This window comes from Bos indicus x Bos taurus, chromosome 25 (genome assembly GCF_003369695.1).
Source record: "Bos indicus x Bos taurus breed Angus x Brahman F1 hybrid chromosome 25, Bos_hybrid_MaternalHap_v2.0, whole genome shotgun sequence".
Classification (NCBI taxonomy): domain Eukaryota; kingdom Metazoa; phylum Chordata; class Mammalia; order Artiodactyla; family Bovidae; genus Bos; species Bos indicus x Bos taurus.
This window is the reverse complement of record NC_040100.1, coordinates 23,868,964-23,895,217: the sequence shown is the minus strand read 5'-3', so window position 1 is coordinate 23,895,217 and position 26,254 is coordinate 23,868,964. Positions and strand designations below refer to the sequence as shown.

At 42.9% G+C, this 26,254-nt stretch overlaps 1 protein-coding gene across 6 annotated transcripts in view; it reads right to left on the bottom strand.

Annotated features, from left to right (window-relative positions):
• DCUN1D3 (defective in cullin neddylation 1 domain containing 3) overlaps nt 1-26,254 on the bottom strand; it is a 59,394-nt gene that overhangs the window by 6,001 nt on the left and 27,139 nt on the right. For 5 of the 6 annotated variants that reach the window (XM_027528078.1, XM_027528074.1, XM_027528079.1 and 2 more), the window contains one exon: nt 1,005-1,540. In XM_027528078.1, the coding sequence (XP_027383879.1) occupies nt 1,005-1,435 (431 nt within the window). In that variant the 5' untranslated portion in view covers nt 1,436-1,540. Of the gene's footprint in view, nt 1-1,004; nt 1,541-25,442; nt 25,574-26,254 lie in introns of all 6 variants that reach the window. The other variant, XM_027528077.1, reaches the window with a different exon arrangement.

Genomic DNA, 26,254 nt, shown 5'->3' with positions numbered 1-26,254 from the left:
AGATTCTGTATGTTCTGAAGATATAACATCTGAGGTCTGTGAGTAACCTACCCAGGGACTAAAAGTTTTATAGAGGGGTTCTCAAAGTCAATTCTTCTTTCTTATAATCCAGTGCTCTGCAAACCATACCTTGCAGTGACCCTGCCATGTTGTCTCCCACAAATAATCTCTATCAGGATGCATGATGATAACAGTGGACACAACTACGGGTTGACAGGACTTCCCAGGTGGCTCAGTGGTAAAGAATCAGCCTGCCAACGCAGGAGATATGGGTTCGATCCCTGGGTTGGGAAGATCCCCTGGAGGAGAAAATGGCAACACACTCCAGTATTCTTACCCAGAAAATACCACAGACAGAAGAGCCTGGCAGGCTATGGTCCACAGGGTCACAAAGAGTTGGACATGACTGAGTGACTGCGCATGCACGCACTAGCTGATAACCGGGGCCAGTTGTCCTTATTGGCACATAGGGTGACTAAGGGTATCGTTCGGAGAGCAATGGGGTCTGTGTGACCCCATGGACTGCAGCCCACCAGGCTCCCCCGTCCCTGGGATTCTCCAGGCAAGAACACTGGAGTGGGTTGCCATTTCCTTCTCCAATGCATGAAAGTGAAAAGTGAAAGTGAAGTCGCTCAGTCGTATCCGACTCTTAGCGACCCCATGGAGAGCAGCCTACCAGGCTCCTCCGTCCATGGGATTTTCCAGGCAAGAGTACTGGAGTGGGGTGCCACTGCCTTCTCCCAAGCACATCCCCAGTGGCACTCAATGCCTGACACATGATAGGTGCACAATAAACACTGAGTAAGGAAGTAAGTGAACTGACAAAGGAGTGAAAGAAAAAAGTCTGAAATAGCAGTGGGGTGGGACAGCAGCTTGGCAACATGGATTTATAACTTCAGGCAAGGATTGTTGGTGCCCACTTCTATCCTAGCTGGGCACCACTGCTCAGTGGTGCTCTCTTTCCTCCTCTGTTCACCTGGTGACACCAAGTATTTGTGACTAACCTGGTGAATTTGCACATGGTAGCAGCCTGGAACTTCCAAGCCAAAAGCAGCACTCGAAATTCCGTGGGGTCCACACATAGATCATTGCAAAAGCGCTCCATGCCTTCCTCCAAAATTGCATCCTCCCGTTCATCCTTATAGCGCCTGAACAGTTCTTCCAACCTCTGCAAAGACGACTCCTCGGCATTTGACTTGGGCTCCCTCCCAGCATCTCCAGAGGATGTTGGCAGCTGGCAGGCCTCAGGAGCAGCCTCTGCCTTTTTGGTCCCATTGACAAGGATATCTCCACCTGGCTTGCCACAGGTTGGCAGCTGTTCCTCACGGTGGCTTGCACTCCGCCTACCATGTGACTTGCTGCTGGGATCACGGTCTCCATTCTTGCTACCCAGAGTTGATGAGGGATTCTTACACTTGGTGACACACTGGCCCATGATGCTGGTGGCCTGGCCTCTAGAGCGGCCCTCTCTGGATTGGATGCCCTCGTTGCCACTGGCCCATGTGCCTCAACATGCCATCAGCCAGAGGAGCCAGCCAACCTAGAAGAAAATTAAAGACCAATCACCACCGAACAGGAAGACAGAGTACGCAAGCTCTCCTCCAGGAACTGCACAGTGCAACACCATTCTTGCAATGAGCCAACCATGAACTAGTGGAAATACCCCAAGTTCACCATCACCTTCCTCACAAGCCTATACCTTCACCTTGGAAATGCAGTGGCTAGGACACATATGGAGAACCAATAATGGAAATTCCTAAAATTCTTAAGGTAACATAGATCACAAAGAATTCATGTGCAGAATGCATCAGGAAGACTATGGGTTTGCCAGAAATATTCCAAAGGAAATTTGTCTTGCAAATTTGCCATCACATAAGAAAGTTATTTGAACCTGTGTTAACACCAAAGGTACAAATAAAAGGTTCATCTTCTAGTCTCTAATGTCAAAATTCTCAGATTTTCTTTTTAAGTAGGATGAACAGGGAGAAAGAGTGGTCACATCCCAAATAACTATATATAGTTTCATAATGCCCTAAAGATGAGGTAAAGAATGTGCAAGCCCTTTCTCCACCCTTACTCTATCCACCTATGGGCGCCATCCACCAGGACTGTATTCCATGCCAAGGGTCCCAGTCGCTGAGCTTCTTTTCTAAATACCCCTCTCAGAAAGGTAGAATGTAGAAGGAAAGTCAAGTTCACACTAAATGTGAATGCCCTAAAGGCTTAAATGCAGGCTTAGTCTTCTAAGAAGGTGTCTCCATTTTAAAAGAAGGGCTGATTTACCCAAATACAATCTCTAAATGATAGGATAACAGCTAGATGAAAAAGAAGTCTGCACTAATACATAACATCATAGTGATTTACTTATTTTTAACTAAAAAGTGTTTTATAGGAAGATTGCTAGAAATTTCTTGGCTAGGAAGGAGGTGATTTCTCTGGAGACACTTTATCTACTTAGACTCATTCTTACCTTCAACTAGGCTACTAGAAGATCCATCTAAAATTTAGTGCTTGTAAAATTTTGCTAACTAAAGAATCTGCCTGCAATGCAGGAGACCCCAGTTCAATTCCTGGCTCAGGAAGATCCCCTTGAGAAGGGACAGCCTACTTGCTCTGGTATTCTTGGGCTTCCCTGGTGGCTCAGACAGTAAAGAATCCATCTGTCTGAGCCACCAATGCAGGATACCTGGGTGCAATTTATGGGTTGGGAAGATCCCCTGGAGAAGAGCATGGCAAACCACTCCAGTATTCTTGCCTGGAGAATCCCCAAGGACAGAGGAGCCTGGCAAGCTACAGTCCATGGGGTTGCAAAGAGTTGGACACGACTGAGTGACTAAGCACAGCACAGCAGAGCATAATAATTGCAGCCTCTGAAATTATGTTAATAGAAACTTGGAAGTATAGCAGGGAAGTGGACCAAATCAATGTCAGACCCATGTCTCACCAGCTCTAGAGTCATGGACCTTCACAATCCAAATTCAAAGCTCTAATGAGACTGGCAGTAGGGTAAAAGGGTATTTTAATGGAAAGTTGAAGCTTTAAACTTTAGCTAAAGAACTTTACTTCCTCCAAATAGTACTTGCATAAAATCAGAGTTATTTTCAAAAGTAATTCTAAGGGTATGTTCTGAGTGTACAAGTTTAAAGTGAAGACCATAATCGTTCCTGTGTTAATTGGAATCACATTGTATCAGGGTGTGTCCCATTCTCCACCTTCAAAAAGAATAAATGACAGACATGACTATACATGCCCTTTATGGATTTGCAGTTTCACTTAGGTTTCAAAATCACACTGTAGCCCCTTCAGAAGGGTTTTGGTGTGGAAAATGACAGACCCAAGTAAGTTTTTTGAAGCCTTTTTATGCTTTTAGAGCATAGCTAGTAATTCATAGTGCAACTTATTAAAATTTTTAAAGGCAAGGGTGTTAATTCTTGGAAGACCAGAATACATGAGAAGCAACCTGTTCAAGCCAAATTATCCAAAATAAACAGCACTATACCACATGGACGTTCTGGTTTCCAGATCTGTGTTTCTAAGACTGAAATGCTGAAAGAAACAAAAGGCCCAAACTTACACAAATTCCACACGCTCACAGACTGGCAACTCTAATTCCCAGACATGCTGACTCACCAGATTTTGCTGCTCAGTTCTTGCTGCTGAGGAAAGCCCAGGTATCTGGCACGATAAGAAGATTTCCTGGTTTCTGACTGACTCACCTACCATAGGCCACTCACCTCTGCTCCCATTGGACAGATGTTATATTATACCAGCTTCCTCCAAATCCTGGTGCCAAGGCCTTCAAGTAGGGACAGAACAGATGGACCTACCAAAGAGGTTCTAATCCATTTACCCATTTACAAGCCCTCCACATGAGAGCATCTTTGATGACCTGACACAGCAGAACCAGCTGAAACCTGAAGGCATTTTACATACCCAAAAGATAAAAAGAAAAAAAGGAGTGGGAAATCAATTTAGACAGATGATTAGTCAGAAAGTGCCAGAAGGCTGGATCCCTTCCTTCCATTCCAGTCCTTTCCTTTGAAGCAAGTGATAGTCTCAAGCCAGTTACAGATCTGATGGTGAGTGTGGTCCCCTGATTACCTAATGGGCTCCCTGGGCTCCCTTCTTTACTGTCTACCTCTTTCTTTGGGAAACAGTTCTGCACCAAGAGATTTCTCAGGTTCAATCAGGGGCTCAGCCCTGTGTCACAGGATGGCCACACTTCAAGTGTTTTAAAGTTGCCTGCTTCTCTGAACACAGTAGCTGTTGGCTAATTCCTAGTAAGAGCATTTATACAAAGCACTTTATGGACAATAAAACTCATATATGCTTATGACAATTCCATTCAAAGATAGGAAAGTTGGGGTGCAAAGAAGATTACCCAGGATCACAAGAAGAACCTGATTATGTCTGACTTGAAAAACCCCTGATAGCTCAGCTGGTACAGAATTTGCCAGCAATGCAGGAGACCCCAGTTCAATTCCTGGGTCAAGAAGATCCACTGGAAAAGGGATAGCCTACCCACTCCAATACTCTTGGGCTTTCCTTGTGGCTCAGCTGGTCAAGAATTCATGCATAATGCAGGAGACCTGGGTTCGCCTGGGTTGGGAAGATCCCCTGCAGAAGGGAAAGGCTGGCCTGGAGAATTCCATGGACTTCTACTGTATAGTCCATGGGGTTGCAAACAAACACCACTGAGCCAACTTTCACTTTCAATTTAACCACTAAGCTAGACTGCTTAACACCTGTATCAGAAACCCCTTCATAGATCACAGCATGGTCTTGGTGAAGGGGCTTTGTAATGCAATGAAGCTATAAGCCATGCTGTGCAGGGCCACCCAAGACAGGCGGGTCATAGTGAAGTGTACTGACAAAATGTCATCCACTGGAGGAGGGAACGGCAAAACACAGGAGTATGCTTGCCATGAAAACCCCATGAGCAATATGCAAAAGCAAAACACATAATACTGGAAGATGAGCACCCCAGGTTGGAAGGTGTCCAATATACTATGGGGGAAGAAGAAAGGGCAATTATTAATACCTCCAGAAAGAATGAACTGGCTGAGCCAAACCGGAAACGACACTCAACTGTGGATGTGTCTGGTGGTATTGCATAGAAACCTGGAATGTTAGGTCCATGAATCAAGGAAATTGGACACGATCAATAGGAGATGGCAGGAGTGAATATCATTTTAGGAATCAGTGAACTAAAGTGGACAGAAATAGGTGAATTTAATTCGGGGAACCATTATATCTACTACTGTGGGCAAGAATCCCTTAGAAGAAATAAGGTGGCCCTCACAGTCAACAAAACAGTGACCTCGGTTCCTTTCCAAAAAGAAATGGAGTAGCCCTCACAGTCAACAATACAGTGACCTCGGTTTCTTTCCAAGGCAAACCACTCAACATGACTTTGCCTCAACCAGTGATGCTGGAGAAGCTGAAGTTGACTATAAAGATCTACAAGACCTTGTAGAACTAACAGCAAAAACGATGTCCTTTTCGTCATGGGAAATGGAATGCAAAAGTTGGAAATCAAGAGAAACCTGCAGTAGCAAGCAAGTTTGGCCTTGAAGAACAAAATGAAGCAGGGCAAAGGCTAACAGAGTTTTGCCAAGAGAACACACTGGTCACAGCAAACACTCTTTTCCAACAACACAAGAGATGACTCTACACATGGACATCACCAAATGATCACTACTGAAATCAGATTGATTATATTCTTTGCAGCTGAAGATGGAGAAGCTCTATACAGTCAGCAAAAACAAGACTGGGAGCTGACTGTGGCTCAGATCATGACCTCCTTATTGCAAAATTTAATCTTAAATTGAAGAAAGTAAGGAAAACTACTAGACCATTCAGGTATGACCTAAATCAAATCCCTTATGATTATATGGTGAAGGTGATGAATAGGTTCAAGGGATTAGATCTGGCAGAGTGCATAAAGAACTATATATGGAGGTTTATAATAATGTACAGGAGGCAGTGACCAAAACCACCCCAAGGAAAAAGAAATGCAAGAAGGCAAAGAGGTTGTCTGAGGAGCTGAAAAGGGAAAAATATACCCAACTGAATGCAGAGTTCCAGAGAAAAGCAAGGAGAGATAAGAAGCTGTTCTGAAATGAAGTGTAAAGAAATAGAGGAAAACAACAGGATGGGAAAGATTCTCTAAAAAACAGAATTTCTCTTCCAAAAAAATCAGATAGTAGGGGAAACATTTCATCCAAGAATGGGAGTAAGGACCTAATAGAAGATATTAAGAGGTGGAAATACACAGAACTATACAAGAAAGGTCTTAATGACTCAGATAACCACAACGATAGGAGTGTAGTCACTTACCTAGAGCCAGACATCCTGGAATGTGAAGTCAAGTGGACCTTAGGAAGCATTACTAAGAACACAGCTAATGATGCTGCTGCTGCTGCTGCTGCGTCACTTCAGTCGTGTCCGATTCTGTGCAACCCCATAGATGGCAGCCCACCAGGCTCTGCCGTCCCTGGGATTCTCCAGGCAAGAACACTGGAGTGGGTTGCCATTTCCTTCTCCAATGCATGAAAGTGAAAAGTGAAAGTGAAGTCGCTCAGTCATGTCTGACTCTTCGCAACGCCATGGACTGCAGCCTACCAGGCTCCTCCATCCACAGGACAAAGCTTATGGAGGTGATGCAATTCCAGCAGACCTATGCAAAATCCTAAATGATGATGCTGTTAAAGTGCTACAGTCAATATGTCAGCAAATTTGGAAAACTCAGCAGTGTTCACAGGACTGGAAAAGGTCAGTTTTCATTCTAATCCCAAAAAAAGGCAATGCCAAAGAAATTTCAAACTATGGCACAATTGCATTCATTTCACATAGCAAGGTAAGGCTCAAAATTCTCCAAGCTAGGCTTCAGCAGTATGTGAACCGAGAGATTCCAGATGTACAAGCTGGCTTTAGAAAAGGCAGAGGACCCAGAGATCAAATTGTCAACATCTACTGGATCACAGGAAAAGTAAGGGAATTCAAAAAAAAATTTACTTCATTGATTGTGCTAAAGTCATTGACTGTGTGGATCACAACAAACTGGACAATTCTTAAAGAGATGGGAGTACCAGACCACCTTACCTGTCTCCTAACAAACATGCGCAAGTCGAGAAGCAACAGCTAGAACTGGACATGAACAATGAACTGGTTCCATATAGGGAAAGAAGTATGTCAAGGCTGTATACTGTCACGCTGCTTATTTAACTTATATGCAGAGTACATCATGCAAAATGCCAAAGTGAATGAATCACAAGCTGGAATCAAGATTTGTGGGAGAAATACCAACAACCTCAGATATGCAGATGATACCACCCTAATGGCAGAAAGTGAAAAGAAACTAAAGAGCTTCTTGATGAGGGTGAAAGAAGAGTGAAAAGGTTGGCTTAAAACTCAACATTCAAAAAACTAAGATCATGGCATCTAGTCACACCATTACATGGCAAATAGATGGGGAAAAAATGGAAACTGACAGATTTTATTTTAGTGGGCTCCAAAATCACTGTGGACAGTGACTGCAGCCATGAATTAAAAGACACTTGCTTCTTGGTTGGAAAGCTATGACAAACCTAGACAACATATTAAAAAGCAGAAACATCATTCTGCTGACAAGATCCATACAGTCAAAGTTATAGTTTTCTAGTAGTCATGTACAGATATGAGAACTGGACCATAAAGAAGGCTGAGTGCCAAAGAATTCATGCTTTTGAACTGTGCTGAAGAAGACTCTTAAGAATCCCCTGGACTGCAAGGAGGTCAAGCTAGTCAACCTAAAGGAAACCAACCCTGAATATTCATTGGATGGACTGAGGCTTAAGCTCCAATACACTGGCCACCTGATACAAAAGAGCTGAGTCACTGGAAAAGACCCTGCTGCTGGGATAGATTGAGAAGAGGAGGAAAAAGGGGTGGCAGAGGATGAGATGGTTAGACAGCATCACTGACTCAATGCACATAGATTTGAGCAAACTGTGGGAGACAGGGAAGGACAGAGGAGCCGGTCCATGGGATTGCAAAGAGTCGGACATGACTTAGGGACTAAACAACAACAACAACTGGAAAAAGAACAGCATATGGTCTGTGCCCAGAGCTAAGAATGCTGTCCTAGCCACTGCTCTCTCCCCAGCAAGCCATACCACCGTGAAGCAGGCAGGCAAGATGCCCTCAGGCTCAGCCTCACCAGAGGCTGGGGACTAGAATCCAGAGTCCTTAAACCTGTGATGTTTCAGGACCCCATCATGGCTAAAAGCTCTAGCTCTTTAAGTCCAACTCTGCTATCGGCTGTTTGACCCTGATCAAAAACCTGAATTTCATCAACCTGAAAAGCGGTACCTACTTCATAGAGCAGTTGTAAGGATTCAGTCAGGATACACTGATAAAGAGTACCTGGCACTATGACTTCCACAGAGGAAAGCTTTTATTAAAAGCCAAGTAGTATCTGCTTACCCTGATGGAAATCCCAGCTTGTTCCATGTGAACAATGGGTCTAGGCTTGCTTCCCCACGCCCAGACAGGACAGGATGCCTATGCTTGAGTCAGGCACATGCTAATGCTAATGCTAAGTCACTTCAGTCGTGTCCGACTCTGTGTGACCCCACAGACGGCAGCTCACCAGGCTCCCCCGTCCCTGGGATTCTCCAGGCAAGAACACTGGAGTGGGTTGCCATTTCCTTCTCCAATGCAGGAAACTGAAAAGTGAAAGTGAAGTCGCTTAGTCGTGTCCGACTTTTAGCGACCCCATGGACTGCAGCCTACCAGGCTCCTCCGTCCATGGGATTTTCCACGCAAGAGTACTGGAGTGGGGTGCCATTTCCTTCTCCATCATGCACACGAGTATCGCTCAAAAACAGTTTCTTGAACTACAGAACTAACCCTGCTCAAATGCACCACCAATCAGAAATACACAGGGGGTCAGATTCTCCATAGGATAAGACTTGTGAATAATCGTGAATAAAATCAAGCTGGCTATTTGCTGTGCCCTCTGGATATCTGAATTGCTGCTCACTTTCTGTCCCTAACTGCAGAACAATTATATCAAAGAAATTCTTGCACTGTTAAGAAAGTTCTAGGACCCACAACAGATTTTCCCACCTAGGGAACTGACAAAGGGACTGAGAACCCCCAAAGAATTTGACTTTGGAGACCAGTGGGATTTGATTACAGTACTTTAACAGGAATGGGGAGACTCTTGGAGGGCACAAACAAAAACTTGTGTACATTAAGAGCCAGGAGAAAAGAGTCTCCTGTGAAGGCATGGGTCAAGTTTGCCCTCAGTCAACTGGGAGGGAACAGCCCCACCCGTCAACAGAAAACTGGATTAAAGATTTACTTAGCATGGTCCCGCCCATCAGAATAAGACCCAGATTCCCCCATAGTCAGTCTTTCCCATGAGGAACCTTCTATAAGCCTCTTATCCTTATTTATCAGAGGGCAGACAGAATGAAAACCACAATCACAGAAAACTAACCAAACTGATCACCTGGACCACAGCCATCTCTAAACTCAATGAAACTATGAGCTATGCCGTGTAGAGCCACCCAAGATGGATGGGTCATGGTGGAGAGTTTTAACAAAACGTGGTCCACTGGAGAAGCGCATGGCAAACTACTTCATTATTCTTGCCTTGAGAACCCCATGAAAAGGCAGAAAGATGGACACTGAAAGATGAACTCCCCAGGTCAGTAGGTGCCCAATATGCTACTGGAGAAGAGTGGAGAAGTAACTCCAGAAAGAATGAAAAGACGAAGCCAAAGTGAAAACAGTATCCAGCTGTGGATGTGACTGGTGATAGAAGTCAAGTCCGATGCTGTAAAGAACAGTAATGCATAGGAACCTGGAATGTTAGGTCCATGAATCAAGGTAAATTGGAAGTGGTCAAACAGGAGATGGCAAGGGTTTGAACATCGACATTTCAGTAATCAGTGAATTAAAATGGACAGGAATGGGCAAATTTAATTCAAATGACCATTATATCTACTACTGTGGGCAAAAATCCCTTAGAAGAAATGGAGTAGCCCTCACAGTCAACAAGAGAGTCCGAAAGGCAGTACTTGGGTCCAATCTCAAAAACAGAATGACCTCGGTTCGTTTCCAAGGCAAACCATTCAATATCATAGTAATCCAAGTCTATTCCCCAACCACTAATGCCGAAGAAGCTAAAGTTAAACAGTTCTATGATGACTTACAAGAACTTCTAGAACTAACACCAGAAAAAGATGTCCTTTTCATCATAGGAGACTGGAATGAAAAAGTAGGAAGTCAGGATTTCCCTGGAGAAAGAAGCAAGTTTGGTCTTGGAGTACAAAACGAACCAGGGCAAAGGCTGATAAGAGTTTTGCCAGGAGAATGCATTGTTCTTAGCAAACACTTTCTTCCAACAACACAAGAGGTGACTCTACTCATTGACCATATGGTCAATACCAAAATCAGACTGATTATATTCTTTGCAGGCGAAGATGGAGAGCACTATACACTGAGCAAAAACAAGACCGGGAGCTGACTGTGGCTTAGATCATGAACTCCTTATTGCCAAATTCAGACTGAAATTGAAGAAAGTGGGGAAAACCACTAGACCATTCAGTTCAGTTCAATCGCTCAGTCATGTCTGACTCTTTGCGACCCCATGAATCGCAGCACGCCAGGCCTCCCTGTCCATCACCAACTCCCGGAGTTCACTCAGACTCAGGTCCATCAAATCAGTGATGCCATCTAACCATCTCATCCTCTGTCATCCCCTTCTCCTCCTGCCCCCAAACCCTCCCAGCATCAGAGTCTTTTCCAATGAGTCAACTCTTCACATGAGGTGGCCAAAGTACTGGGAGTTTCAGCTTTAGTATCATTCCTTCCAAAGAAATCCCAGGGTTGATCTCCTTCAGAATGGACTGTTTGGATCTCCTTGCAGTCCAAGGGACTCTCATGAGTCTTCTCCAACACCACAGTTCAAAAGCATCAATTCTTCGGCGCTCAGCTTTCTTCACAGTCCAACTCTCACATCCATACATGACCACAGGAAAAACCATAGCCTTGACTAGACAGACCTTTGTTAGCAAAGTAATGTCTCTGCTTTTGAATATGCTATCTAGGTTGGTCATAATTTTTCTTCCAAGGAGCAAGCGTCTTTTAATTTCATGGCTGCAATCACCATCTGCAGTGATTTTGGAACCCAAAAAAATAAAGTCTGACATTGTTTACCCATCTATTTCCCATGAAGTGATGGGACTGGATGCCATGATCTTCGTTTTCTGAATGTTGAGCTTTAAGCCAACTTTTTCACTCTCCTCTTTCACTTTCATCAAGAGGCTCTTTAGTTCCTCTTCACTTTCTGCCATAAGGGTGGTGTCATCTGCATATCTGAGGTTACTGATATTTCTCCAGGCAATCTTGATTCCAGCTTGTGCTTTATCTAGCCCAGCGTTTCTCACGATGTACTCTGCATATAAGTTAAATAAGCAGGGTGACAATATACAGCCTTGACGTACTCCATTTCCTATTTGGAACGAGGCTGTTGTTCCATGTCCAGTTCTAACTGTTGCTTCCTGACCTGCATACACATTTCTCAAGAGGCAGGTCAGGTGGTCTGGCATGCCTATCTCTTTCAGAATTTTCCAGTTTATTGTGATCCACACAGTCAAAGGCTTTGGCATAGTCAATAAAGCAGAAATAGATGTTTTTCTGGAACTCTCTTCCTTTTTCCATGATCCAGCGGATGTTGGCAATTTGGTACCTGGTTCCTCTGCCTTTTCTAAAACCAGCTTGAACATCTGGAAGTTCACAGTTCACATATTGCTGAAGCCTTGCTTGCAGAATTTTGAGCATTACTTTACTAGCATGTGACATGAGTGCAATTGTGCAGTAGTTTGAGCATTCTTTGGCATTGCCTTTCTTTGGGATTGGAATGGAAACTGACCTTTTCCAGTCCTGTGGTCACTGCTGAGTTTTCCAAATTTGCTGGCATATTGAGTACAGCACTTTCACAGCATCAGCTTTCAGGATTTGAAATAGCTCAACTGGAATTCCATCACCTCCACTAGCTTTGTTCATAGTGATGCTTTCTCAGGCACACTTGACTTCACATTCCAGGATGTCTGGCTCTAGATGAGTGATAACACCATCGTGATTATCTGGGTCATGAAGATCTTTTTTGTATAGTTCTTCTGTGTATTCTTGCCACCTCTTCTTAATATCTTCTGCTTCTGTTAGGTCCATACCATTTCGTGTCCTGTATCGAGCCCATCTTTGCATGAAATGTTCCCTTGGTATCTCTAATTTTCTTGAAGAGATCTCTAGTCTTTCCCATTTTGTTGTTTTCCTCTATGTCTTTGCATTGATCACTGAGGAAGGCTTTCTTATCTCTTCTTGCTATTCTCTGTAACTCTGTATTCAGATGCTTATATCTTTCCTTTTCTCCTTTGCTTTTTCACTTCTCTTCACAGCTATTTGTAAGGTCTCCCCAGACAGCCATTTTGCTTTTTTGCATTTCTTTTCCATGGGGATGGTCTTGATCCCTGTCTCCTGTACAATGTCACCAACCTCCGTCCATAGTTCATCAGGCACTTTATCTATCAGATCTAGGCCCTTAAATCTATTTCTCACTTCCACTGTATAATCATAAGGGATTTGATTTAGGTCATACCTGAATGGTCTAGTGGTTTTCCCTACTTTCTTCAATTTCAGTCTGAATTTGGCAATAAGGAGTTCATGATCTGAGCCACAGTCAGCTCCTGGTCTTGTTTTTGTTGACTGTATAGAGCTTCTCAATCTTTGGCTGCAAAGAATATAATCATTCTGATTTCGGTGTTGACGAGCTGGTCATGTCCATGTGTAGAGTTTTCTCTTGTGTTGTTGGAAGAGTGTGTTTGCTATGACCAGTGCATTTTCTTGGCAAAACTCTATTAGTCTTTGCCCTGCTTCATTCCGTATTCCAAGGCCAAATCTGCCTGTTACTCCAGGTGCTTCTTGACTTCCTACTTTTGCATTCCAGCCCCCTATAATGAAAAGGACATCTTTTTGGGGTGTTAGTTCTAAAAGGTCTTCTAGGTCTTCATAGAACCGTTCAACTCCAGCTTCTTCAGCGTTATTGGTTGTGGCATAGACTTGGATTACTGTGATATTAAATGGTTTGCCTTGGAAACGAAAAAAGATTATTCTGTCGTTTTTGAGATTGCATCCAAGGACTGCATTTTGAACTCTTTTGTTGACCATGATGGCTACTCCATTTCTTCTGAGGGATTCCTGCCTGCAGTAGTAGATATAATGGTCATCTGAGTTAAATTCACCCATTCCAGTCCATTTTAGTTCGCTGATTTCTAGAATGTCGATGTTCACTCTTGCCATCTCTTGTTTGACCACTTCCAATTTGCCTTGATTCATGGACTTGACATTCCAGGTTCCTATGCAATATTGCTCTTTACAGCATTGGACCTTGCTTCTATCACCAGTCACATCCATAACTGGGTATTGTTTTTGTTTTGGCTCCATCCCTTCATTCTTTCTGGAGCTATTTCTCCACTGATCTTCAGTAGCATATTGGGCACCTACCGACCTGGGGAGTTCCTCTTTCAGTGCCCTATCATTTTGCCTTTTCATACTGTTCATGGGGTTCTCAAGGCAAGAAAACGGAAGTGGTTTGCCATTCCCTTCTCCAGTGGACCACATTCTGACAGACCATTCAGGTATGACCTAAATCAAATCCCTTATCAAATACAGTGGAAGTGAGAAATAGATTTAAGGCACTAGATCTGATAAGAGTGCCTGATGAACTATGGACGGAGGTTCGTGACATATTACAGGAGACAGGAATCAAGATCATCCCCAAGAAAAAGAAATGTAAAAAGGCAAAATGGCTGTCTGAGGAGGCCTTACAAATAGCTGAGAAAAGAAGAGAAGTGAAAGGCAAAGGAGAAAAGGAAAGAGATACCCATCTGAATACAGAGTTCCAAAGAATAGCAAGGAGAGATAAGAAAGCCTTCCTCAGTGATCAATGCAAACAAATAAAGGAAAACAATAAAATGGGAAAGACTAGAAATCTCTTCAAGAAAATTAGAGATACCAAGGGAACATTTCATGCAAAGATGGGCACAATAAAGGACAGAATAGTATGGACCTAACAGAGGCAGAAGATACTAAAAAAAAAAAAGTGGCAAGAATACACAGAAGAACTATACAAAAAAGATCTTAATGACCCAGATAACCACGATGATGTGATCACTCACCTAGAGCCAGACATCCTGGAATGTGAAGTCAAGTGAGCCTTAGGAAGCATCACTATGAACAAAGCGAGTGGAGGTGGTGGAGTTGCAGCTGAGCTATTTCAAGTCCTAAAAGATGATGCTGTCAAAGTGCTGCACTCAATATGCCAGCACATTTGGAAAACTCAGCAGTGGCCACAGAACTAGAAAAGGTCAGTTTTCATTCCAGTCCCAAAGAATGTTCAAACTACTGCACAATTGTACTCATCTAACACACCAGCAAAGTAATACTCAAAATTCTCTAAGCTAGGCTTCAACAGTATGTGAACTGTGAAGTTCCAGATGTTCAACCTGGATTTAGAAAATGCAGAGGAACCAGACATCAAATTGCCAATGTCCGTTGGGTCATCAAAAAAGCAAGAGAGTTCCAGAAAAACATCTACTTGTGCTTTATTGACTACACCAAACCCTTTGACTGTGTGCATCACAACAACCTGTGGAAAATTCTGAAAGAGATGGGAATACCAGACCACCTTACTTGCCTCCTGAGAAATCTGTATGCAGGTCAGGAAGCAACAGTTAGAACTGGACATGGAACAACAGACTGGTTCCAAATTGGGAAAGGAGTACATCAATGCTGTATATTGTCATCCTGCTCATTTAACTTATATGCAGAGAACGTCATGAGAAATGCAGGGCTGGAAGAAGCACAAGCTGGAATCAAGATTGCCAGGAGAAATATCAATAACCTCAGATATGCAGATGACATCACCCTTATGGCATAAAGTGAAGAGGAACTGAAGATCCTCTTGATGAAAGTGAAAGAAGAGAGTGAAAAAGCTCGTTTAAAACTCAATATTCAAAAAACTAAGATCATGGCATCTGGTCCCATCACTTCATGGGAAATAGATGGGGAAACAATGGAAATAGTGACAGACTTTATTTTCTTGGGTTCCAAAAGTCACTGTGGATGGTGACTGCAGCCATGAAATTAAAAGACACTTGATCCTTGGAAGGAAAGCTATGATCAACCTAGACAGCATATTAAAAAGCACAGACATTACTTTGTCAACAAACGTCTGTCTAGTCAAAGCTATGGTTTCTCCAGTAGTCACGTATGAATGTGAGAGGTGGACCATAAAGAAAGCTGAGTGCCGAAGAACTGATGCTTTTGAACAGTGGTGTTGGGAGAAGACTCTTGAGAGTCCCTTGGACTACAAGAAGATCAAACCGGTCAATCCTAAAGGAAATCATTCCTGAATATTCATTGGAAGGAGTAATGCTCAAGCTGAAGCTCCAGTACTTTGGCCACCTTATGCAAAGAACTGACTTACTGGAAAAGACCTTTTTGTTGGGAAAGATTGAAGGCAGGAGGAGAAGGGGACAACAGAGGATGAGATGGTTGGATGAAGTCATTGATTAGATGGACATGAATTTGAGCAAGATCTGGCAGTCGGTGAGGGACAGAGAAGCCTGGCATGCTGCAGTCCATGGGGTCACAAAGAGTCAAGTGCTCTTGAGTGACTGAAATGAAGTAAATTCTTTCCCTAATCTGGGGCAATCTTCCAGTCAGTTCCAAACTTCACTCCCTTTCCACTAGGTTCCAGGTGTGTAGATCTGGAGAAAACCAGGATTTCTAACTTGGTACTGATTTACACTCATTTAATGGAACTACCTTCCCAGTGGTCCTCCTGCTATCCCTCTGAAATGGATAGCCTCAGCACAATCTGGGCTCCCCAGAACCAAATTTCATTACTAACAGAATATCATCATTAATTAATCCCACTTTTCATTGTCAGTACATTGTAAGAGCTACACTGAAGTGTAACTCTAGGAAGTAATTACTGCCATTTCATAGGAAAATAAATTTAAGTACACAGAGGTCAAGCAGCTATCTAGAAAAGGAGAAACTGGAGCAGAGTAATTAACAGGATGAGCTCCACAAGCAGAGGAACCTGTATCTGAATCATGGCGATCCACCAAGTTTGTGACCATCAGCATATAACTTTAAAATGGGACAGCTGTACCTCATGGACTGGTGGATAGAGGAAAAGAGATATCCCATGTAAAATGCTCTGCCCTAATACCGGGCTCATAAAAAGTATTCGGTAAGTGTTAGCCTTTATTGTAATTGTTATTATCAGAAAGTTGGTGAGAGGATCAAGCTCCTCTTTTCCTAGAAAAGTGCTCTTATCAGCAGCCAGGCCAGGTCTCCTGGGGCAGTTCAGGAATGCTGATGCCCCAAATGCCTACAGTAGCTCTCCTGTTCTTGCAGTAAGTGACTCTGGTCTCCTGTTTCAGCTAAAGTGGCATACACGAGTGAAATGGAGTGACAGACAAGAAGGGGTGGGAAGAAAGGAAAGGCACGAAGAAGAATAAAGGGAGAAAAAAAGCTACAAACCAGGAAACGTATTTCTAGGCATAGCTTTGGGGGGTTACTTGAAAGATCAAAGCCAGTAACTGCTTAGTTTATGTTGGACCAAGATAAGCCTCCAGCTTTTCTCCTCCAATCTCAGCTCTAACTGCTTCTGCCTTTCTCTCTCCCTCCTTCTCTGCATCAGCTTCCAGCCTCCCTCCTCTCCTGTAGCAGACCCAGCTGCTATTCCTGGGGATGGGCTTGGTTGCTTGCTTGGCCCCAGGTCTGGAGCTGGCACTGCTGGGCTAAGGGCAGTCCCAGAGATCATGGTCCCAGTGAATGCTCTGGCTCCAGACAGCCAGAGAAGGGAGATCAGGAAAGTGTTTCTAATTCTTGCTATGCTAAGTCACTTCAGTAGTGTCCGACTCTGTGCGACCCCATAGACGTTAGCCCACCAGGCTCCCCTGTCCCTGGAATTCTCCAGGCAAGAACACTGGAGTGAGCTGCCATTTCCTTCTCCAATGCATGAAAGTGAAAAGTGAAAGTGAAGTTGCTCAGTCGTGTCTGACTCTTAGCGACCCCATGGATTGCAGCCTAACAGGCTCCTCCATCCATGGGATTTTCTAAGCAAGAGTACTGGAGTGGGGTGCCATTGCCTTCTCCGTTCTAATTCTTAGGCAGCTCCATGAAGTGACAATCAGGCAAGTCCTTATTTTCTAGGACTTACAGTCTGCCTTTGAAACAGAATCACCCCTTATGGACAGAAAGACCATGAAGGGCTAAATCACACAAAGACGAATGGAGACAGGAAAGGAGAGAGGAGTATGAACCAGTGTTATGGAAAGGAAGGTGGAGGGACTGATGAAGATGAATTGGTATTTGTTATATGCTTCATATACATCATCATCTTCAAACTTCACAACAACCTACGGTGTCAGGGGTCTTACAGATTAGGAACCTGAGGTTTCTTAACCACTAAGCAATGGGACTAGGAAATAAAATCAGTTTGTCAGCCTCCAAAATCTACTCAGTTTCACAGAGATGATGAGTCTTGTTCTGGTCCTTCGGTGACTGGGAGCATAAAGTGGAAAGGAAAGAGGCAAACGGTCAATCTGGTTGGTCCAGGTTGAGAGAGGATTTTAAAATGTTTATTAATAGCAATAATCTTTTAAGTCCATTGCATGTAATGAGGAGACTGACATGAATTATCACTTTTAACCAACTATAACTCTATGAGCAAGAAAATATAATCTTCACTTTACAGGGGGATAAACTGAACAAAGTTTAAGGGATTTGGCCTGAGGTCACACAGCCAATCTATAAAGGTAAGGGATTCAAAGCCAGGAGTCTGATTCTAAATTCATCATATTACATCACTGGTCTCACTACTTAATGTTCTTCGCTATGCTGTTCCAGGTGGCACAGTGGTAAAGAATCTGCCTGCCAATGCAGCAGACACAAGACACAGGTTCAGTACCTGGGTCGAGAAGATCCCCTGGAGTAAGAAATGGCAATCCACTCGAGTATGCTTGCCTGGAAAATTTCATGAACAGAAGAGACTGGCAGGCTACAGTTCATGGTCGCAAAGAGTCAGACACAACTGAGCAACTGAACATACACACTGCTGCTGCTAAGTCGCTTCACTCGTGTCCGACTCTGTGTGACCCCTTAGATGGCAGCCCACCAGGCTCCGCCATCCCTGGGATTCTCCAGGCAAGAACACTGGAGTGGGTTGCCATTTCCTTCTCCAATGCATGAAAGTGAAAGGTGAAAGTGAAGTCGCTCAGTCGGGTCCTACTCTTAGCGACCCCATGGACTGCAGCCTACCAGGCTCCTCCATCCATGGGATTTTCCAAGCAAGAGTACTGGAGTGGGGTGCCATTGCCTTCTCCAGAGCATACACACATGCCAGGATATACTCTTCCCCTAAGGAGACGATGATGGCCCAAGAAGAAAAAATACATTATCAATACGTGATTGTATTCCAGAGGTACTGAGTCAGTAGGATCAGAGTAAAGTCTCAGGAAGCCTTCAGTTATGGTCTGGGATATCCCTAAGTGATGTATGCCCTTGAACAAGTCTCTTAACCTCTCTGAGTTTCCATGTTCCCAACATTAAAATCCTTTGAAGTCTAACATTCTGGGACAACCTTTATTTTTTGACATGCAAAGAGGCTGAAGTTCTAAATTTGCAAGCCTTCTGAGGACAGGGCTTTCGCCTCCTCAGTGAACAGCTTTCATACTTCTTGCCCAAGCCTACTAGAACCAAAGGAAAATGGGAAAGTCAGTCTATTCCAATCTGAACAAGAGGTGAAAGGTGACACTGTTTTTGCACCCTTCCCTCTCTTAATCATCTTAGTGTGATCTCTGCAGGCTAAGACAAAGGCCCTGACATATAACATATGGGCTTCCCAGGTGGCATTAGTGGTAAAGAAACCGCCTGCCAATGCAGGAGATGCAAGAGACATGGGTTCAACCCCTGAGTGTGGAAGATCCCCTAGAATAGGAAATGGCACCCCACTCCAGCATTCTTGTCTGGAAAATTCCATGGGTAGAGGAGCCTGGCAAGCTAGTCTAAGGGGTCACAAAGAGTCAAACACAAGACTAAGAATAAGCACAGGTGATACGGAAAATAGAGCAAGCTGGCTCATTGTTGTACCTGGTTGGGAGCTTAAAAAAAAATGAGGAGGCAAATGCTGGTACCAAAAGCCAATGTCAGCAAGGCACCTGAGGTCTACTCTGATGACTTCTTTGAAAGAAGGAAATGATCCAGTCCACCTCTCCCATTTGTTCCCACCTAGAGTCTATGGCAACCCACTCCAGTACTCTTGCCTGGAAAATCCCATGGACAGAGGAGCCTGGTGGGCTGCAGTCCATGGGGTCATGAAGAGTCTGATGCTTACTGAGCGGCTTCACTTTCACTTTTCACTTTCACGCATTGGAGAAGGAAATGGCAACCCACTCCAGTGTTCTTGCCTGGAGAATCCCAAGGACGGGGGAGCCTGGTGGGCTGCTGTCTCTGGTGTCGCACAGAGTCCGATACGAGTGAAGCAACTTAGCACCAGCACCAGAGTCTATTCAGAAGCAAGACGCCACTAGCAAACGTTAGTGCTTTTACATATTACAGCAGTAAGAAACCCATCTTTCCAACTTTCATCCAAACCATTTGTATAGCTAATTGGGCACATGTTTTTACTTCTTACCATATATGCCAGACACCCAGCTGCCAGGGGCTGAAGCAGCTATAGTGGCAAAAGCCATGCCCCTGAGGAGTCTCAAAGCAAGACCACAAGAGTCTCTTGATGCCAACTGGCAGATGTAGATGCTGAATGACCTGAGAAACAGTCGGGAAATGGGTAGTATCCATTTCTAAACTACCTCTTAGAAAGTAAACTTGCAAAAATAACAAACAAGGAGGAAAGACTGGAGGGAGTACTTTAAAATCCAAGGTCTTCTGCTTTCTGTCATTTGGAACTTACAAGATCACCTTTGGAGATTAGGTTTTACCTAGAGCTACTTGGGAGAAAAAGCTGTTCCCTCTGCCAAAGCAAATGAGGCGTGTCTGCTATTTTCATGCTTTTAAGACTTTTTGTCCTAAAATGTACTGCAAGCAGCAAGCTAAGACAGCAGTTCCAGTTAGGGATGGGTAGGAACACATGACTTTCTAAATCCACCAATCTCAAAACTACAAAAAGAAGAGGAGGATGGGGGAAAACAGGGAGGAAGGAAGGGAAGATAAATTTTTTTAAAAAGAAAATAAACCAATTGGTTATATTTCTGTAAAATAATCTTAGGTCACAGGACTAAGACCAGTTAGCTTTGTACAAAATAATTTCTCCTTCTTTTTGAAGGATTCTTATGTTCCTTACCTTGCATACTTCAAATATATTGAGAATATATATGCAACTGAGGTCTGAGGACTGAGGCCACTGTGGGCTGGCCAGAACAAATACTACTTGCCAAATTCAACAAAGTCAATACATACATATTATAAAGTTCCCAAATACCAAAGAATCAAGCATTTTTGGTCTCTGGGTTCCAGAGCTGCTACATATTTAATCCCACATGACTCAAAATAACCAAAAAAGAGCTGAATTATTTTAGTGACCCACACTTGGAATATTTTTGCTGTCACTATTGATCTGGACAAGTCTGACTGTACACTCATGTGCAAAGTGGACATCATAAGGGGCATCAGATTTCTAAGCTGGTTACTCTCTGTGTTTCTGCACCAGCTTTTTCATTAGCTAAATTTACTGTTTACAAACAGAGGGCCGTCTTGGGTTTATGTTCCATCAGTTCAGTTCAGTCGCTCAGTAGTGGCCCCATGGACTTTGTGGCCCCATGGACTACAGCACTCCAGACATCCCTGTCCATCACCGACACCCGGAGCTTACTCAAACTCATGTCCATCGAGTCAGTGATGCCATACAACCATCGCATCCTTTGTCATTTTCTTCTCCTCCCACCTTCAATCTTTCCCGGCATCAGGGTCTTTTCTAATGAGTCAGTTCTTCACATCAGGTGGCCAAAGTATTGGAGTTTCAGCTTCAGCATCAGTCCTTCCAATGAATATTCGGGACTGACTTCCTTTAGGATAGACAGGTTGGATCTCCTTGCAGTCCAAGAGACTCTCAAGAGTCTTCTCCAACACCACAGTTCAAAAGCATCAATTCTTCAGCTTTCCTTACAGTACAACTCTCACATCCATACACAACTACTGGAAAAACTATAGCTTTGACTAGACAGACCTTTGTTGACAAAGTAATGTTTGTCTTTTTAATATGCTGTCTAGGTTGATCATAGCTTTCCTTCCAAGGAGCAAGCATCTTTTAATTTCATGGCTGCAGTTACCATCTGCAGTGATTTTGGAGCTCAAAGAAATAAAGTCTGTCACTGTTTCCATTGTTTCCCCATCTATTTGCCATGAAATGATGGGACCGGATGCCATGATCTTAGTGTTCTGAATGTTGAGCTTTAAGCCAACTTTTTCACTCTCCTCTTTCACTTTCATCAGAGGCTCTTAGTTCTTTTTCGCTTTCTGCCATAAGGGTGGTGTCATCTGCATATCTGAGGTTATTGAAATTTCTCCTGGCAGTCTTGATTCCAGCTTGTGCTTCATCCAGCCCCCCATTTCACATGATGTACTCTGCATATAAGTTAATAAGCAGGGTGAAAATATGTAGCCTTGACATACTCCTTTCCCAATTTGGAACCAGCCTGTTGTTCCATGTCCAGTTCTAACTGTTGCTTCTTGACCTGATGTTGCTCCATGGTACCATGATAAAAATAGCCTGACCGCTATACTCTTTAACTCTGGTTTTAGCTTGCAGCTCATCCTCAGAATACAGGCCTCATTAGGTCAAACTGAAAGTAAAACCACTGGTTAGGCACCAACTGCCTGCTTCCAATTAGCATATGGTATGAGCTATCCCAGACATCTACCAGATTATTTACATTTACTAGATAATCATTCCTCAAACACCCAATCACCACATCAACTGTTCACTTTTCAGTCACCTATAGAATTCAGTAGTTACTGACGAAAAATAGTTAACTGGAGTTGAGATATGGTCTTTGTATCTAAGAAAGGCAAGAAAGGAAACTATGAAACGAGTCAAAAGATGAGAAAGGAATCCAATATAAAGATGATAAATGACTGCATGCAACTATCTTCTTAGAGGGGCACCTGAATGACCACACATGTACAGATGTAGTTTCTAAAGCCACATTTCTTCTAAACAGCTCTCATGTTCATCACATGGTAACAAATGTGATGTTTGCTAACATTTAAATGTTTGCTAATTCTTAAAAAAAAAAATCCAAATTCATTAAGGCCACATTTATCATTTTGCCCCAGAGATCCATGATGGAAGCTGATTGCTAAAGCTTAGTAGATAAGAAAAGGAAGAGGGACAGAAAAAAGATCTGTATAATAAAAGAATATCTTTTTTCAATTACATCAGTAAGCTGGTTAGAGAAGTAAGACCACTAAGGCTTTATTTCCCACTGCAAAATTCAAAACCATTACACAGTTATTCTGTAAAGTTTAGAAAATATGGAGTACCATAAAGAGAAAAAGTCCCCTAGTACCCCACCATCTGCCGCTTCCCAGGTGGCTCAGTGGTAAAGAATCCTCCTGCCAATGTAAGAGATTCTGGTTCGACCCATCTTGGGAAGATCTCCTGGAAAAAGAAATGGCAACCCACTCCAGTATTCTTGCCTGGGAAATCCCATGGACAGAGAAGCCTGGGAGGCTACAGTTCATGGGGGTCCCAAAAGAGTTGAACACAACTTACCGACACAATCCCTTCACCTAAATTAGTATTTTGGAATATATCCTTTCAGTGGTCTATATAAGCATATAGGTGGCACACATAAATAAATAAATGCATGTTAACAGTACACATATCCAACCTTTAAACAAAACTGAGTCATAATGTACATTCTATTTTGCAAACTGTTTTGAAAACACTTTTTCATATAAATCTTCCCTCATCAAATGCTTTAAAAGAGCTGAAAATTAATGGCCGTACTACCAAGACTGTGGCAGTATTACCACTGACACACCAGCTATTTCACATAACCCATAAACTATTTATTGCCTATGACTTCAATCTGTCAAACAAAAATTTGGTGCTACACTACAGAAGGGTTGCAGAAAGGTTGACTCTCTGTTAAAACATATTTAATTGCCAGATATGTCTTTCATTGACAGTTTGACAGTTTAAACTCTAATGGTGGGACATTGAGTTTGCTTCCAACAGTTCACTATTATAAACAATATTGGGATAATAAACAGAATATGCAGCTAAAATTCAGCTCCTGAGAATAAACTCCCAGAAGTGGAACAACAGATCAAAGACTATGCAAAAACATATTATAAGTGTATGTGTGTGTGTATGAAAAGTGAAAGTATTAGTCACTCAGTATCTGCCTCTTTGCAACCCCATGGACTACAGCCCAAGTGCCTCTGTCCACGGAGTTCTCCAGGCAAGAATACTGGAGTGGGTTGCCATGCCCTTCTCCAGGGGATCTTCCTGACCCAGGGATTGAACCTGGTTCTCTGGTACTGTAGAAAGGGTCTTTATCAGCTGAGTCACCACATAAAATCAATCTGAATTCAAAAAAAGTAGTGTCAGCTTATACAATGGGACTGTACTAGGAGTGTGTATTTCTCCCAACATCACCTGGTAATATGTCAACTAATTCAATTTCTTAAAAAAAAAAACAAAACCCAACTCCTTACTTTTAAAAAGTACTTTTAGACATTATATTTTAGGAAAAATATCAAACTGCCAGAGGAGGATGGAAAACATGAGAGACCATTTACTTCATTATAAATTGCATCAAAAGATTGACAAATCCAACAATTTTAGCTCCAAGGATTTCAAGACAGTACTGTTAAATGATGGGGGTGGCGTGCAGAGCAGGGGACAGAAAGAGATTAATCATGTTTCAATAGTATCTAAATTCCAGATTTATTCTTTCAAAAGAAAATGAACCTTTCCCCATGTCCCATACACACACAAAAAAGATAAAGACCATCTAATGAATAACAGTCTAAAGATAGTAATAGATCTAATGAATAATAGTCCCCTTATCATACGTTGAAACTCCAAAACTTTGGCCACCTCATGCAAAGAGTTGACTCACTGGAAAAGACCCTAATGCTGGGAAGGATTGGGGGCAGGAGGAGAAGGGGACGACAGAGGATGAGATGGCTGGATGGCATCACAGACTTGATGGACATGGGTTTGGGTGGACTCCGGGAGTTGGTGATGGACAGGGAGACCTGGGGTGCTGCAATTCACAGGGTCGCCAAGAGTCAGACACAACTGAGCGACTGAACTGAACTGAACAGAACTATCCTAAGTTTAGCATTGGGGGTAGAAGGGCCTGACCTATATATTCAGGTTCAACCCATGCAGTTGAACCTGAGTGAATCACATGTCCAGGGAGCAAGAATTTCATTCAAATGGAACTATGGTGTACTTAAAATGGTTAATAGTCTGGATTCAGACCACAGACTTAATATATGGCCTTTTAGCTTCAGACTGGATCAAAGGCTTGCAGCAGAGACTCATCTGCTCCCCCAGCATCCAGGTTCTTCATCAGTTGGTCACTCATTTTCTTCACTAGAAAGATCCAACTCCCTCACTCTTAGTCATTCATGTTGGGTAAGTTCACATAATGAACTATGTGACTCAAGCCCACCAAAGTCTCCATATGCCCTTGGCTTTCAACAACTGGGTCAGGAATATGCAGGAGACCTAAGTCAGACAAAGTGAATCTTAGCACTAAAAGCAAGGAAGGTTGGAGCTGCTTTGGTCTTCTTATCAGGAAGAAAGAGCACCAAAGAAAATAATAATGCCTATCCAAGGGTCACTGTGAGGGTTAAACTATCTCTTCTTATCAGATGGGTCTCAATTTAAATGTGTGTAAGACAGAAGAATAAAACCAGTGCCAAGAGACAAAATCAGTTTTTTAAAGGCATTATTTGAGTACAGAATCCAACTGTACCTAAAGTCAGATCAAAGCCTGAACCTCACAGTTGTATGAGCCAGTTAATTCTCCTTTAGCATAAGCCAGATGTCAGTTTTCCTGTCACAACAGAAACAGTCCCGACCAAGACCAACTATGTCACTCAGATCTACTTACAGAGCAAAGAAACAGAAGACCTGATACCATGGTCAGAGACCAACTTAGCAGGCCACAGTTTCAACCAAATATATCAAGAGACTTCTTAGCTGAACACTAGGACCAATGATCCCAAACTTGAGCAAATTGTAAAATCTCATGACAACTGGGTGGACCATGAGGATGCTATTTGAAAGATGATATGACTAAGAGAAAAAGAATCTTTCTTGTAATTCTTACCATCTTAAGCATCCTTCAAACAAAAGTACCACAGAGCACTTTCAGCTGCTTTATCCTACTGTGTATGCTTGTGTCATCTTCACGTTTCCAAGGAAGAACCTCCTCCCAGCACTCAGACACCACGTGAATGACTGCAAAGTAAAAACTCCTGTAAGTCTTCCCCTATGCAATAATATGATCAATCTTCTGACTAACATAGGCTACTGGATCTAAACCACATCCTATGAAACTGAAAGACCAGACCTGACCAGAACTTTGCTACTCTCTTGGTTTCAATTACTATTACGGAAACAATTTCTCTTTGGTGTCAAGTACTAAAAAGTCTATTTAGAAAGTATTCAGGTTTTGAAGACAGTGATAGGAAATGCTCACGTTAGTGTGTCTTTATTGGAAATATATTCCCTGTAGGTTGAAACCTGAGGCCCCAGTGTTTGGACCTTTTTTTCCTTTTTTTTTTGGTCAAGTTACTTATTTCACAAATGTGCACTCATATGGCATGAGACCAAAGGGTACATTAATGAGGGGAAAGATAAGCAGATAATTAAATTAAAAATATAGGGGACTGGAATGCAAAAGCAGGAAGTCAAGAGATCCCTGGAGTAACAGGCAAGTTTGTTCTTGGAGTACAAAATGAAGCAGGGCAAAGGCTAACAGAGTTTTGCTAGAGAAGGCACCAGTCATGGCAAACACCCTCTTCCAACAACACAAGAGACAATTTTACACATGGACATCACCAGATGGTCAATATCGAAATCAGATTGATTATATTTTTTGCAGCCAAAGATGGAGAAGCTCTATACACTCAGCAAAAA